Source organism: Dipodomys merriami, unplaced genomic scaffold (genome assembly GCF_024711535.1).
Source record: "Dipodomys merriami isolate MVZ:Mamm:240054 unplaced genomic scaffold, mDipMer1.0.p SCAF_1, whole genome shotgun sequence".
Classification (NCBI taxonomy): Eukaryota; Metazoa; Chordata; class Mammalia; order Rodentia; family Heteromyidae; genus Dipodomys; species Dipodomys merriami.
Window position 1 is genome coordinate 38,395,890 of NW_027202270.1, and position 15,630 is coordinate 38,411,519.

A 15,630-nucleotide genomic window follows, 5' to 3' on the forward strand; every position below is an offset into this window, starting at 1 on the left:
TGATGGTCCAACCACTTGAGCCACAACTTTGTGGTAGTTAATTGGAGATAGGAGTCTCAGGGGCTTTCTTGCCCAGGCTGCCTTTGAACCATGATCATTAGCTCTTAACTTTCTGAATAGCTAGGATTAGATAGCATGAGCCACAAATGATTGGCTTCATAAAAAGGATTCCTTAGGAATTAGATATGTGCTTCATACAAAAATTATGGGTTTATCTTCTTAATTAAGAATATTGACAATCTTGATTTTTAAGCAACATTTTTCATGTCTCATATTTTATTTGAAATATGCCTATTTACAAAATAACTCAAAGATTTAAATAACACCATTTTATTTCAAATGTATCAGCCTAATTGCAGGTAGATATTTAGAATATCACTAATAGTATGTGGAAGATAAGAGATATAAAAGGCATTGTCTCTAGCCAAAGTCTACAGGTAGAACTTGCTAAAGGAATCAATCACTCCTTATCATACTTTCAGGTGCTGTTGTTGAATTTGTGAAAGAACTTGAGGACATAGAAGTTCCAGAATCATTTTCAGGAGAGTTAGAGTGTATTATATCCCCAGAAAATGTTGAAGGCAAATGGTATCATAATGATGTAGAGCTTAAATCCAATGGCAAATACTCAATCACATCTCGCCGGGGACGTCAAAACCTCACAGTCAAGGACGTAACTAAAGAAGATCAGGGGGAATACAGCTTTGTAGTGGATGGGAAGAAGACAACCTGCCAACTTAAGATGAAACGTAAGTCTTCCCATCTCTGTCAGCCCACAGTGAGCATCAGTATGGTTTCTTGACAAAAGTGGTAACATTCTTTATGTCTTCATGTTTCCCAGCCCGCCCCATTGCTATTCTACAAGGACTCAGTGATCAAAAAGTCTGCGAGGGTGACATTGTCCAGCTTGAAGTCAAAGTCTCCTTAGAAAACGTGGAAGGAGTCTGGATGAAAGATGGACAAGAAGTCCAGCACAGTGATAGGGTTCACATTGTGATAGACAAACAGTCCCACATGCTTCTCATTGAAGACATGACTAAGGAAGATGCTGGAAACTACTCCTTCGCCATTCCGACCCTTGGGCTCTCCACCAGTGGGCACGTCTCTGTCTACAGTGAGTGCTATTTACAAGTCTTCTGTTTCCCCTGTTAAGTGAGATAAAGAACTTCACTGAGCTTTTAAGGAACATTTCAAGCAGGTACATCCATACTTCATATTTACATTCTTTTATTTGCAGGTGTTGATGTGATAACACCTCTAAAAGATGTCAATGTGATCGAGGGTACCAAGGCTGTACTGGAATGTAAAGTCTCAGTCCCTGATGTGACTTCTGTCAAATGGTACCTAAGTGATGAACAAATCAAGCCTGATGACCGAGTTCAAGCCATCATCAAAGGAACTAAGCAGCGCCTTGTGATTAACCGAACTCATGCTTCAGATGAAGGGCCTTACAAACTGATGGTTGGGAGAGTTGAAACAAGCTGTAATCTCTCTGTAGAAAGTAAGACTTTTTTTTTTGCTTAACTCACCATTATCTTAAGCATTCTACTTTCTCAGTAAAGTATGATATAATAATAATAATAATAATAACATTTTTCTTTTGCTCCAAGAAATTAAAATTATTAGAGGCCTTCATGACCTGACCTGTACAGAAACTCAAAATGTGGTCTTTGAGGTTGAGCTGTCACACTCAGGAATCGATGTCCTATGGAATTTTAAGGACAAGGAAATCAAACCCAGTTCTAAATATAAAATTGAGGCTCATGGGAAAATATATAAACTGACGGTTCTAAATATGATGAAAGATGATGAAGGAGAATATACATTTTATGCTGGAGAAAATATGACATCTGGAAGACTTACTGTGGCAGGTTAGTACATCTCTCATTGACAGTAAATTCTTGCATAGGGCAATTGTTTTAAGAAATTGCTGCCCATTCTCCTCCAAATTTCTATTCATGCCTTGGTTTATGCTAATCTCTTGGCCAATATTCCCTCAACACCAGCTTAAATTCTGAATGTTGGCCCACAGCTATCTCAGATACTATCTATCTCCTCTGTGATGCCTTCCTTAATCTCCTGTTTATATGGGATCGCTCCATCAGATGCCGGATTCTTTCTGTGTTCCTCTTTGATTGCCCTTGTCTTACAATAGTCTTATTCCATCTTTTGTCTTCTTGTGCCAGAATAAACTTCTTATGTCTGGAATTGCTTCTTTCTCTTCCTGGTATGCTTTACAACTTACACAATTAATAAATGTTTGCTGAACTAAGCTTCATTTAAACTTTGCTTCTCTAAAGATTCATTCCTTTTACTTTTTAAGTTCACTTATTTTATTTATTTACTTTTATCTATAAATGGTTTTCCCAGGGATTTACAATTCAACATGTCCATTTATCTATTTATTTATTTATTATTTATTTATTCAGCCTGGGGCTTGAACTCAAGGCCTGGGCACTGTCCCTGAGCTTCTTTTGCTCAAGGCTAGCACTCTAATACTTGAACCACAGCACTACTTCTGGCTTTTTCCATGGAACTGAGGAATCAAACCCAGGGCTTCATGTATGCTAACCGAGCACTCGCCGCTAAGCCACATTCCTAACCCTCATCACATCCACTTACATTCACAGAACACCTTTTTTTCTTTCGTATGTATGTATACATGTGTTATATTCTTTCATATATATTATATAGTTATTGTAAAGGTGATGTACAGAAGGGTTATAGTTACATAAGTCAGGCCATGAGTCCATTTCTTCTTGAACAGTGTCACCCTTTCCTTGTTCTCTCAGTCAGTTACTCCTTCCATCGTTCTCCCTCCCTCTGTCACCTATCCTTTCTCCAGACAGTCACATCAATTTTCCCACCTCCCTTTTCACAAAGGTGCATGGAGTATTATGACTCTATTCATCCACTATTCTTTTTTCCATTCATCACTCCCCAATTTTAACCTCCCCGTTCAAAATATGCTTCAATTTCCTGATAAAGAGTATACACCATGAAGTTTCACTCCTGCATATACTACTTTTATTTGAACTTTTTTCTCTATTTATGGCCTGTGTTTTTATGGACCTAATTAAATAATTTAAATACACTCAGTGTATATATTTCTTAAAACTTGAAATGGAAATAAGATTGTTTCTCTCTAGCACAGTCAAAAATATAAACCAATTTCAAAGAATTAGAAATCATCATTAATTGTTTTTGTTCAAGGCCTGAATAGTATAGAGATAGTATGTTTAAACATGTCCCTCCATGACATCCACTATAAAAGCAAGCCATATGGTTTGTATTTTGTATAAAGGTTTCATGACTTATACTTTATTATATGAGATATCATCAGAGATTTCACCATAAAAAGACTGATAAAACAAAATTTCAGTTCCTATGTTACTCTATAAATTACATATCCTTAAACAAGTATAAATTTAAAAAACTATTAAGTCCTTATATAATTGCACTCAGTATGTTTAAATTACCTGCAATAGACCAAATACTGATAGAAACTCAAGGCTATAAAGTGAAGGAGGCATGATATTTTTTCAAAGAAAACGTTTAAAGGGCAAGTGATATACAAAAAAACAAATTGTTACAGTAGATACGTCTTCCAGTGGATGATGATAGGAGAGGTGCCATTAGTGGAAAACTTTATGTTGACTTTCATGAAGTGAACTTAGTCAGAACAGTGATTTTTAGAATGTAGGAAATATATTTAGTACTTCTTTAAAAAAAAAAACTTTAGTAACTTGCACATTTTCTTAAGCATTTTTCTCATCCAAAAGCAAACACATTCCCAGGAAGTAATCCTAAAAGAAGCAAATAGAATAATTTGAAGAAGGAAGAATTGAGTTTAACGAAAGCCATGTGGCATAATGGGCATTATGGTCCTCAGAATTTTATATTAAGCATTTGATTGATTTTTGCAAGCTTTCTTGATTCCAAGATCTTCCCTGGTTACTAGCCATGTATAGCAATAGTAGGGGATTTCTGTGATATTTTTTCTAATCATCTTTATGTAGTTGTTCAAAGTGGTTTCAAATCAACATATCAATTCATGAGCACAATGACTTGATCAGTGTCACCCTTTCTATCATTCTCTCCCAACTCTCCCTCTTTGAAACATAATTTTAAAATGGGTAAACATAATTTTATTCAACATCTCATGATATTTAGGGCCTTGTCTATATTTGATACTTAATTTTACAAAGATGTATATATATATGATATTTGATATCTAATTGAACAAAGAGTCCATTGTTCTACAAATATTTTAAAGGCTTCACATGTGTACTTGTCTTGTTCTGAAGGGGGTGCTATCTCCAAGCCACTCACAGACCAGACTGTCGCTGAGTCTCAGGAAGCTGTGTTTGAATGTGAAGTTGCCAACCCCGATTCTGAAGGCGAATGGCTGAAAGATGGCAAACGCTTGGCACTGAGTAATAACATCAGAAGTGAATCTGATGGCCATAAAAGAAGACTGATCATTGCTGCCACCAAACTAGATGACATTGGAGAGTACACCTTCCAGGTGGCCACCTCCAAAACATCTGCCAAACTCAAAGTTGAAGGTCAGCAATTCAGCAACAGACTTCTCCTTTCCAATTCACACCCACTTTCTTAACCGTTGCCATTTTAAAAGTCAAATGCTATCAACATATTGGAAGACATAAGTTTTCATTTTATAAAATTATAAACTCTCCATTTTTCCTTCTGAGCCATATACCACAAGGTGAAAAATTGCTCATCAGACATCTATATGTGATAAAACTAGTTTAGGGTCTGTGATGCAGTTTTTTGTTTTTTTGTTTTTTGTTTTTTTTTGGTCCGGTTGTGGGGCCTGAACTCTGGGTCTGGGCACTGTCCCTCAGCTCTTCAGCTCAAGGCTAGCGCTCTACCACTTGAGCCACAGCGCCACTTCCGGCTTTTTTCTTTTTGCTTATGTGGTGCTGAGGAATTGAACCCAGGGCCTCAGGCATGCAAGGCAAGCGCTCTACCACTGAGCCAACTTCCCAGCCCTGTGACACAGTTTTAAATCAGACACTGTGGTTCCATAGTCTTCTTTTAATCTTTCTTTTCAATCCATTAAGCTATCAGGATATGAGCATGCAAACTTCATCCATAGAAAAATCATTATGCAATGCTCATGTCCAACTGGGCACCTATGGTTTCTGTAGGTGATCAAGATTTTTTTTTCTGGTCCTGGGGCTTGAACTCAGGGCCTGGAAACTGTCCCTGAGCCTCTTTGTGCTCAAGGCTAGCGCTCCACCCCCTGAGGCACAGTGCCCTTCTGGATTTTTCTAAGTGGTTTATTGGAGATAAGAGTCTCACAGACTTTACTCCCTGGTCTGACATTGAGCCATGATCCTCAGATCTTAACCTTCTGAATACCTTCTGAGGGTTACAGGCATGAGCCACCAGTGCTTGGCTTCAAGATACTTTTTAGAGGAGACATGGCATAACCATTTTCTGAGAACTATTCCTTTACAATGTAACCGATAGAAATCATGTACAGGAATTCTTTTGGTTGCTGGTCATCATTAATATTTTCTAAGCAAATCATCATTTCATTTTTCAGCGGTTAAAATCAAGAAGACGCTGAAGAACCTGACGGTGACAGAGACACAGGATGCTGTCTTCACTGTCGAGCTTACACACCCCGATGTCAAAGGTGTCCAGTGGATAAAAAATGGGGTTGTGCTAAAATCCAATGACAAGTATGATATCTCGGTCAAAGGAACAGTCTACTCTCTGAGAATTAAAAACTGTGCAATTGTGGATGAGTCTGTCTATGGATTCAAACTTGGAAGGCTAGGAGCCAGTGCCAGACTACATGTTGAAAGTAAGTTGATCTAGAAATATTATACGTAGGGTGACTATAAGGTTAACCATATGACTGAATTTCCCTGGCTTTCCTCACTAGCTGTCAAGATCATTAAAAAGCCCAAGGATGTGACTGCCTTGGAAAATGCCACCGTTGCCTTCGAAGTCAGTGTCTCCCATGACACAGTTCCAGTGAAATGGTTCTATAAGAACGTAGAGATTAAGCCGAGTGACAAGCACAGACTTGTCTCAGAGAGGAAGGTCCACAAGCTGATGTTACAGAACATTTCCCCCTCCGATGCTGGAGAATACACAGCCATGGTGGGGCAGCTGGAGTGCAAAGCCAAGTTGTTTGTGGAAAGTAAGTGGTATTCAGTACCCCTGGGGCACGGCATGTTCCTCAAGGATTCCTTTGTGTCTCCTTGCTTGTTTTGCTTCATCCATTTTAAAATGAAAATATATTCACTTAAGTCCCTCTCTGATTCTCCCAAGCACTACATATTACAAAAACTATGAAGAGCATTGAGGTACCAGAGACCAAAACTGCCTCCTTTGAGTGTGAGGTGTCTCACTTCAACGTCCCTTCCATGTGGCTGAAGAATGGTGTCGAAATTGAGATGAGTGAAAAGTTCAAGATAGTGGTGCAGGGGAAACTCCACCAGCTGATCATCATGAACACCAGTACAGAGGACTCAGCGGAATACACATTTGTCTGTGGCAATGACCAAGTCAGTGCTACCTTGACTGTGACCCGTAAGTACAAAAGAAAATCTATGCTTATACAAATATGTAGTAGACTGATTGTTATTCCATATCCTGTACTTTTCTTCTCTGACCACTTAGGCTACTCAAAAATCTTCTCAAAATATGTGCTGTATGTTCACCCTGAGTTAAATACTAACATCTCCACCTGGGCAAAATTTTCCAATCATAGTAGTTAAAAGTAGTACTTACAAGACAAGCAAGAGCTATGCTCACACCAATAATCCTAGCTACTCAGAAGGGTATGATCTGAAGGATCACAGCAATAAGAAAGTTGGACAGAAAAGACTTTGATATTCCATCTCCAATTAAGCAGCAAAATGCTAGACTGGAGACATGCAAGTGGTATAGTGCCAACAGTGAGCAGAAAAGCTCATATGGCCTGAAGCCCAGTACTGTCATACACACACAGAAAAGAAAAACAACAACAGAAAACTACCTAGAAATATGCTCCAGTATCTTTCACTTCATCTTACTGTTCATCTCTCTTGGCCTTGCCCTGCACAGGGGCATAAATCTCTTCATTACAATCACTTCACAACCACTGACAACATCACAAGTTTTCATCCTGTACCTGTTAGAATCTATATCCTATTTACATTAAAATTCTCCTTGGATGTTTTTATTTCCTCCTTTGTAGCAATCATGATTACATCCATGCTGAAGGACATCAATGCTGAAGAGAAAGACACTATCACTTTTGAGGTGACAGTAAACTATGAAGGCATCTCTTACAAATGGCTAAAGAATGGTGTGGAGATCAAGTCAACTGATAGATGCCAAGTCAGAACCAAAAAGCTCACACACTCTCTGAACATCAGGAATGTTCACTTTGGAGATGCTGCTGATTACACATTTGTGGCTGGAAATGCAACATCAACAGCCACACTTTACGTGGAAGGTATGGTTTCATAAATGCCCTATCTGTAGAACAACTATGCCATGTAAAATGTTGGTCTATCAAGTGATGAATAGACAAATAAAATTTGGTATATCCACCCAATGGGATTAATCAGCAATAAAAGGAAGTACTAATAGACAAATACTTCTATACAAATACTGAAAACTTCATCCTAAAAGAGGCTAGCAAGAAAGGATCACATGTTGTATGAGTCCTTTTATAGGAAATGTCTGCAACACACAAGTATATTCAAACATGTATCCGTGCTGATTTATAGCAAGAGGTGATAGGAAGAGTGTAGGATGAGAAGTACCTGTTTTATTTGGGAGTAGAGGACAAGAATATCCCCAAACCATGATGATGACTGCACAAATCTGCATACCCAGGAAGCCACTGAATGATACATTTTATATTAATTATAATCTCCATAAGGCTATCAAAATGTTAAATTTTTTACATGCTCTCTTTCAGCTCGCCATATAGAGTTTAGGAAGCATATTAAAGACATTAAAGTTCTTGAGAAGAAGCGAGCCATGTTTGAATGTGAGGTTTCAGAACCTGACATTTCTGTCCAGTGGATGAAGAATGACCAAGAACTGCAGATAGAAGACAGGTCCATTATTTTGTCTTGCTATGCTGTATTCCAGGAATTCTCAGCTTCTTCGGAATCGCAGACATTAAACTCCAGTTTCTTTTCCGTCCACAGGATAAAGATTCAGAAGGAGAAATACGTCCACCGCCTTCTCATCCCATCTACACGCATGTCCGATGCCGGGAAGTACACAGTGGTAGCCGGCGGCAACATGTCCACTGCTAACCTCTTTGTTGAGGGCAGGGACGTGCGCATCCGAAGTATTAAAAAGGAGGTTCAGGTATTGTCTATATTTTGGAATTTGGGAGAAATCATCAACCATCCATAATGTAGTTTCTAGTTTAACTTTTGGCTTTTCCATTTTCTGACCAGTCTTCTAAAGTCTGAAGTCAGTCCATAACTCCTGGCTCAGATTCTTCTACCCACATCAACTTAAGTCACAGTTTCCACTCACAGGGAATAAGTGCACTGAGCACACACTTGTCTCAGACCTCGTTTAAAAAATCTTACTTCAAATGGCTGCAGAGGCTTTGCTGTCTAATAAATGGTGACTTGCCATTTATGGCTACAGCACCATTGAGAAAAGAACTAAGATTTGAACATCAATTCAAATTCTACCATCAGTTAGAATTAAGAGAATTTAGAATGAGGTGGCAGAGTCTCAGGATGTTCCCTATGAAAAAGCAGGTACATCGGGGCTTGGTGGCTGAGCTTATGTCTCATGAGGTCTAAGAAGAATGCCAGTCTGAGCGAAGTTAGATTCCTGGCAAGGATACTGAGCAAACAAACTGCCGGAGTTCCCAAGTGATATCATGGAGTATGCTCAGAGATGTATTTTCTCAGATTGTTCCTCCACAGAGAATCATGCCTGAGAGGCTGCAGTGAGAACTTGAGAGAGAACACAGACAGCCTGGCTATGTCTTCTAGCCTTTATTTTCCAATTTTGAACTTTAACGTCCTCACTTTTAAAGCAACACTGATAATTTCTCTCTAGCCCACAAAATTATGTGGAGTTATATGATAGGCAATTAAGTGTATAGTAATTTCCAAGAGCTCTATACAGAATTGAAAGCTCCTAGATGTCAATTGTTATACTTCAGTTATTATTCATAGAGAAGCAAACATTTAAACAAGAAATAAGTGTCTCTTTGGGAAGCCTCCCTCATTAATGCAGGGGCAAGCAGGTTTCTCTATGAAAGAGATTTGAGTGCCATTTGTCTAAAATTAGACAGGAAAAATTATAATATGCTATCATCAGTCAACTTACCATATACGGATTTTATATGTTTTTCAAATGAACTTTTTTTTTTTAGAAACATAGTAACTAAGAGGAAAATGGATAAATTCAGTTTTCTTTTTATGTTGTTCAATCAACAGGTGATTGAGAAACAACGTGCTGTTGTTGAGTTCGAGGTCAATGAAGATGATGTTGATGCCCACTGGTATAAAGATGGCATTGAAATTAATTTCCAAATTCAAGAACGACACCAATATGTGGTGGAGAGAAGAATCCACCGGATGTTTATCTCTGAGACCAGACATAGCGATGCAGGCGAATACACCTTTGTGGCAGGAAGAAACAGGAGTTCAGTGACTCTCTTTGTCAATGGTATGTAGAAAGAGACTTTGGAATAATTTTTTCTTAAATCAGCCATTCACCAGTAGTTCCTGAAAATTTTCTAAAGAACCCCAGGCAGTCACGTGACACAGTTGCATTCATTGCCTCACTGTAGAAAGGAAAGGCAGCTGTTAACAGGACTATTCAGATATCATTTCTCAGGAAGCATCTATTTGCTAAATCCTCATTTGCTTTACCAACACGACTGAACATCTACTGTATGTCAATTATATTATGCTCCAAATGGGTTTCCAGATAAAGCATTAAGCTGTCTTCGTTCTCTGCCCTATACACTTACTACTTAAGCATTAGTAGCAATACTATACAAGCAACATGGAGATTTCCAGCCTCTGGTATAGAAAAGATGAGAGAACCCAATGTCCCCTTTGAGAATCATACTGGGCCTAGAGAGCTGCAGGCAGTATGGAACAAAGTACCATTTCACACACTACCAAGCATTGCCAGGTACCTCATAACAGTTCTATAAAACTGGAACATTCCAGGGTCTGGGCAAGTGGCTCAGTGATAGAGTGCTTGCCTTGCATGCATGAAACCCTGGGTTCTATTCTTCAGCAGCACCAAAGCAGAAAACACCAAAAGTGGTGCTTTGGCTCCAGTGGTAGAGCGCTAGCCTTGAGCTGAAGAGCTGAGGGACAGCGGCCAGGTCCAGAGTTCAGGCCCCACGACTGACAAAAAAAAAAAAAAACCTGAAACATTCCATTCAACTTCTGAATTCCTCATTGGAAATTCTAAGGCTTGCCAAACTGAGACTAGCCTAGATCCATACAGAAAAATGGGGCATCCATCCTGATCCCTATCTTACACTATATCTCTGAACAAAAAAAAAAAAGTCCTGGGACAGATGAAGGTACACTAGGGATCCTTTCAAGACTCCCAAATATCCAGTTACTCTTTATTTTTTTGGCCAATCCTTAGGCTTGAATTCTGGTCCTATGTAAGGCTAGCACTCTACCACTTGAACCACAACACGGCTTCTGTGTAATTTATTGGAGTTAAGAGTCTCATGGACTTTCCTGACTGGGCTGGTTTCAAACTGCAATCCTCAGATCTCAGCTTTCTGAGTAGCCAGGAATATACATATGAGCCACCAGTGCCCAGTGATATCCAGTTACTCTTAAAATCAGTGTTAATAGTTGAGAAAGTAAGATACTGAAAAGTAAAGTTTATTTTTTCTGTAATAGTATCACATATCAGCTTCACACAAGCCTTTTCTCCCCACTTCTGGGTTCAACCTAGGTTCATCCCCTCACTCACTCACAACTAAGAATGTTCTCTATCAGCATAGCCAGAAAGCTGAACATTGTTTAATCTACTGAATTGCATTTAACTGTTCTGAAATAATATGAATTCAATCATTCAATGCTTACTGATTGCATTTCACTGGTACCTATATATAATGAATTGAGTGTGATGTGCACAAATATAAACAAAACAAACAAACAAAATAAAGACTAAATAGGAAGAACATCTTTACCATGGTGGTTTACCTGAATGTCTTTTAAAACTAGGTAGTAGCTAGGCACCAGTAGCTTACACCTGTAATCCCAACAACTCAGGAGGCTGAGATCTGAGGATCATGGTTCAAAGCCAGCCCAGGCAGCAGTTAACCACCAATTAACCACCCAAAGCCAGAAGTAGAGTTATGCCTCAAGTGGCAAGAGAGCTAGCCTTGAGCAAAAAGCTCTGGGACAGCACCCAGGCCCTGAGTTCAAGCCCCAGGAGTAATACTCTCTAATACTCTCTCTGTCTCTGTCTATCTGTCTGTCTCTCTCCTCTCTCTCTGTCTCTCTCACTCTCTCTCTCAATAAAACTATGTAGTAGGAAGTCATTCTAGAATCCTTTTAGATATTTGTTGCTGAGCCCCACTGTGAAGCTGTGCCATTGCACTAAGTTATTTAATCCTCGTAGCAGTACCCTGCTCACCCCAGACATCAAGAAGAGCTTCTACAGCTTCTACTTGAGGGCAAAATACCTTCTTAGAGCAAAGAGTGCTCTGACATTCTGATGCAAGTAAAGATATCACAATTGCCCAGTTTTGTTTCCAGGCACATACCACCCAGCAATAAAGTAATACAGAGCTTTGTAAGTTTTCCTGTGTCCTTGGCTGGTTTTCATATGCTATTTTCTATCATTTACTTCCAGCCCCTGAACCACCCCAAGTTCTGCAGGAGCTCCAGCCCATCACAGTCCAGTCTGGCAAGCCTGCTCGCTTCTGTGCTGTGATCTCTGGCAGACCACAGCCCAAAATTTCCTGGTACAAGGAAGAACAGCTGCTTTCCACTGGCTTCAAGTGCAAATTTCTTCATGATGGGCAAGAGTACACACTTTTGCTGATCGAGGCCTTCCCAGAGGATGCAGCCGTCTATACCTGTGAAGCCAAGAATGACTATGGCGTAGCCACCACCTCCGCTTCACTGTCAGTAGAAGGTAGGAAGGCCTGACCACTTCCAGCTGAAAACACAAAAATGCCAGCTCCAGGCTCTTTCAGGCTACTTAATTTACAATTTGGACCTCATAAAAATGGATGACTCCCCAACTTTGAAAGCACATCATTGCAAAATAAAGATAAATGTGCATGCTTCCATCTGTGAGGTTGTAGGGTGACATAGTTGTAACATGTCTCATGGTCTCTTTCTTTAGTTCCGGAAGTTCTGTCTCCAGATCAGGAAATGCCAGTTTATCCCCCTGCCATTATTGCTCCACTTCAAGACACTGCCACGTCTGAGGGGCGACCAGCCCGCTTTCAGTGCAGAGTTTCTGGAACAGGTAGGTTTTTGAACATATGATATCATCGATAGTATTTCAACAATGATGCAAGGAAAAGTGATCTCACCTTTTCCTCCTTGGCAGACATCTGTCAGGTTTAATTTGGTATATGTTCATGGGCATCCAACAAATCACTCCTTTACATTATTGACATAAGAATGAAATGAATGTTTTGTACCCTTAAAAATGGCCAGGGTAGCCAGGCATCATTGGCTCATGCCTATAATCCTAGCTACTCAACAGGCTGAGATCTGAGGATCACGGTTCAAAGCCAACCAGGCACAAAAGTCCATGAGGGTCTTATCTCCAATTAATCACCAGAAAACCGGAAGTGGGGCTGTGGTTCAAGTGGTAGAGCTCTAGCCTTGAGCTGAAGAGCTGAGGGACAGCGCCAAGGCTCAGAGTGTAAGCCCCACAACCAAAAAATAATAATAAGAAAGAAAAAAGATCAGGGTAGATCAAGTGTGGTGTGGTGTCACACACCTGTAATCCCAGCTACCCAGGAAGCAGAGATAGGATTGAAGTCTGAGGACAGCTCAGACAAAGTTAGTGGAAACCTTATCTGTAAAACAATGTAAAAATGAAAGAACTACTGTGTGGCTCACATGCTAGGTAGAGCACTTGCTTAAGAAAGGCAAGATGTACAGTTAAATCCTCAGTATTTACAAAAAAAATGCTTAGGGTAGCAAATACTATGTGGATTTTCTTCCCATCACTATACTAATCAAATTTTCCACAACTTTTGAAAAGCCATGTTCCTTTATGACATGATTGTATCTGTACTTTCATCTCTTGATTGACAAATTACAATGACAAAAAACATTATTTGCTGATTATAATAGCATATATACATACATACATATATTAAGTCTATTTGTAAGTGGACAATACTACATAAAAGGTTTATTCCATTGGAAGGCAAGAGCCTGTAGTGAGCCAAAGTACAAGCTTTATAATCAAAGAGACCAGATTTGAACCTTAGCTCCCATGAGTGACCTTAATGAAGATGATTTCACTGTTGCATTCCATCTCAGAACCTCTATTTCCTGAGGTCAGGGATTCTGAATGGTACCAGTAATAGCAAAAATATATCCCTACCCCAGAGTAACACCTACTACATAGTAGATACTCCATAGGTAATTATTGATGAGATACAGGAATAACTCAAATGATTAACACAAGTCACTTACAATATTATCATGATTAAGTTAGATAACAAGCCAACATACAGCACTGTGCCACCACCATGTAAAAATCATCTAATCACAGTTAACAGCTTCCATTTTCAATTGGATCATGCTTCTGAAACACCACCCGTATTTCCCCTTACTTGACTTTGGGAAAATGTAACAATATACATACAACCATGTTAAACCAATTATTACTGAAGACTGATCTCAGATCGAGACTAGATAAATCAAATGAATAAATGGTTGATTTATCCCAAATGAAAACTACTCTCTCATTTTCTTGTTTTATATAAACCTCCATCAAAGGGAATGTCTCAATAATTAGGTGTGTCACAGCACTCTTACTTACTAAGCCTTATTGTTTTATTATGTTTCTCCTGCTAGTTTATAGGGTAATCTTTATCTTGCCAAGAGTTATTTTTTCTAAACAAGTTAGTATTTCAATAAGACTTCTGACCTAATGATTTGTCTTTTGGATGGAGATGAAAATCTAGAAAGCAAATGGACCTGTTTGATTTTGTAAACATAATTAAAGTAGAATGTATGGAAAACATCTATAGGAAGCATGGCTGTAAGGTGACTGATGCTCAATACACTCATTTTTATAGTCACAAAGAGACTTGTAGAGATACACGTATTGGATAAGCAAAGTGGAAACATATTATTAACGTTCTGTCTTTGAAAAATACTAAATATCAATAAATTAGGACTGATTTAATAACATTCTACTAACACAATAAAATTCATTTAAAAATCAAATTCACCAAAGCGATACTAAATAATATATCCAGTCATTGGATTTTAGAATATTTTCCTATAAACATATATGTAAATTATTCAAAGTACTAATAATGATCATCTTAGCTATTTTATGTAATGGTCCTAAGTTTATAGATCATATTAAAATTGTCTCTCTAGGTGTGGAAAACTACATCTAAGGCTTCAAATAGGACTCTGATTTGGATAGAATAAGATAAAAATTCTCTTTGCTATATAATGTCTATAAATATTAGAATGGATCTTATAAAACATGAGATCATTATATCCCTAAGGACAGAAATATTTATACACATGTAGAGTTTTTCTGTCTTCTTGTTGACTAGTTTACTACACAACAGAAATCAAATGTATTAAATAAAATACCCTTTCCAAAAACTTGATAAATCATCTAGTTTATTCACTGGAACTGAAAATATTTACCCAATATACTCTAATGAAATATTGACTAAAATAGTAAGTGAAGCCTTTCCAAAAATTAGAGAAAGTTATGAGCTTTCAAAAGTCTTGGTCTTTATATTTTTGGAAACTGAATACTCTCTGAAGCATAAAATACTGTTCTGAGAAATCTAGTGGTGCTTCTTAAACAAGGAAATTTTTTTTATCAGTTAAAGGTTTCTGGTGCCCCCTGCTGGCAAAAGAGAAATTTGAAAAGGTAAAAGTTAAAATGTTACCAAGTTAACTAGCCTCTTGTTAGTGTTTATTCATTCTACAGGGGATGAGTCTATATGACTTGGGGGCCTACAGAGTAACAGCTAAATGAAATAGCAAACCATTAGTCTAGAAATTATAGTTTCCCACTGTTCATTTAAAAATCTATTCCATTTTGATTTTACCTATATGTATTGCACCCTTGCTTGTGAAGATGTCACACCAGGGGCTGAGGGTGTCTAGTCTGGACCTCTATTGTTCAGGACCTCAACATACGGATGAGAGATGTATACATACACTTAGATCCAAAGTTGTGAGTGCCATCATAGCGCTCAGTGTTCTTTGCCTGGAGTGGGGTGAGGGCAGTTGGAGAAGTTGTATGATCAGTGAGTACAATGGCACAAAGGTGGAAAGACCATCCATAAAGTGAAATAAGCTTCTGAGAACTAGTCACTTGCTGTGAACTACAAGTGGTTTAGTATGGTTAGAAAGAGGTATCATGCCGGGCGCTGGTGGCTCACGCCTGTAATCC

At 38.6% G+C, this 15,630-nt stretch overlaps 1 protein-coding gene across 1 annotated transcript in view; it reads left to right on the forward strand.

Annotated features, from left to right (window-relative positions):
• Positions 1–15,630, forward strand: part of LOC138825453 (titin-like) — a 67,199-nt gene that overhangs the window by 35,996 nt on the left and 15,573 nt on the right. The window contains exons 30-43 of the mRNA XM_070020043.1: positions 483–749; positions 842–1,114; positions 1,238–1,501; positions 1,611–1,871; positions 4,308–4,568; positions 5,576–5,839; positions 5,921–6,181; positions 6,313–6,573; positions 7,223–7,483; positions 7,955–8,096; positions 8,190–8,355; positions 9,453–9,684; positions 11,857–12,141; positions 12,355–12,480. Of these exons, the coding sequence (XP_069876144.1) occupies positions 483–749; positions 842–1,114; positions 1,238–1,501; positions 1,611–1,871; positions 4,308–4,568; positions 5,576–5,839; positions 5,921–6,181; positions 6,313–6,573; positions 7,223–7,483; positions 7,955–8,096; positions 8,190–8,355; positions 9,453–9,684; positions 11,857–12,141; positions 12,355–12,480 (3,324 nt within the window). The remainder of the gene's footprint in view (positions 1–482; positions 750–841; positions 1,115–1,237; positions 1,502–1,610; positions 1,872–4,307; positions 4,569–5,575; positions 5,840–5,920; positions 6,182–6,312; positions 6,574–7,222; positions 7,484–7,954; positions 8,097–8,189; positions 8,356–9,452; positions 9,685–11,856; positions 12,142–12,354; positions 12,481–15,630) is intronic.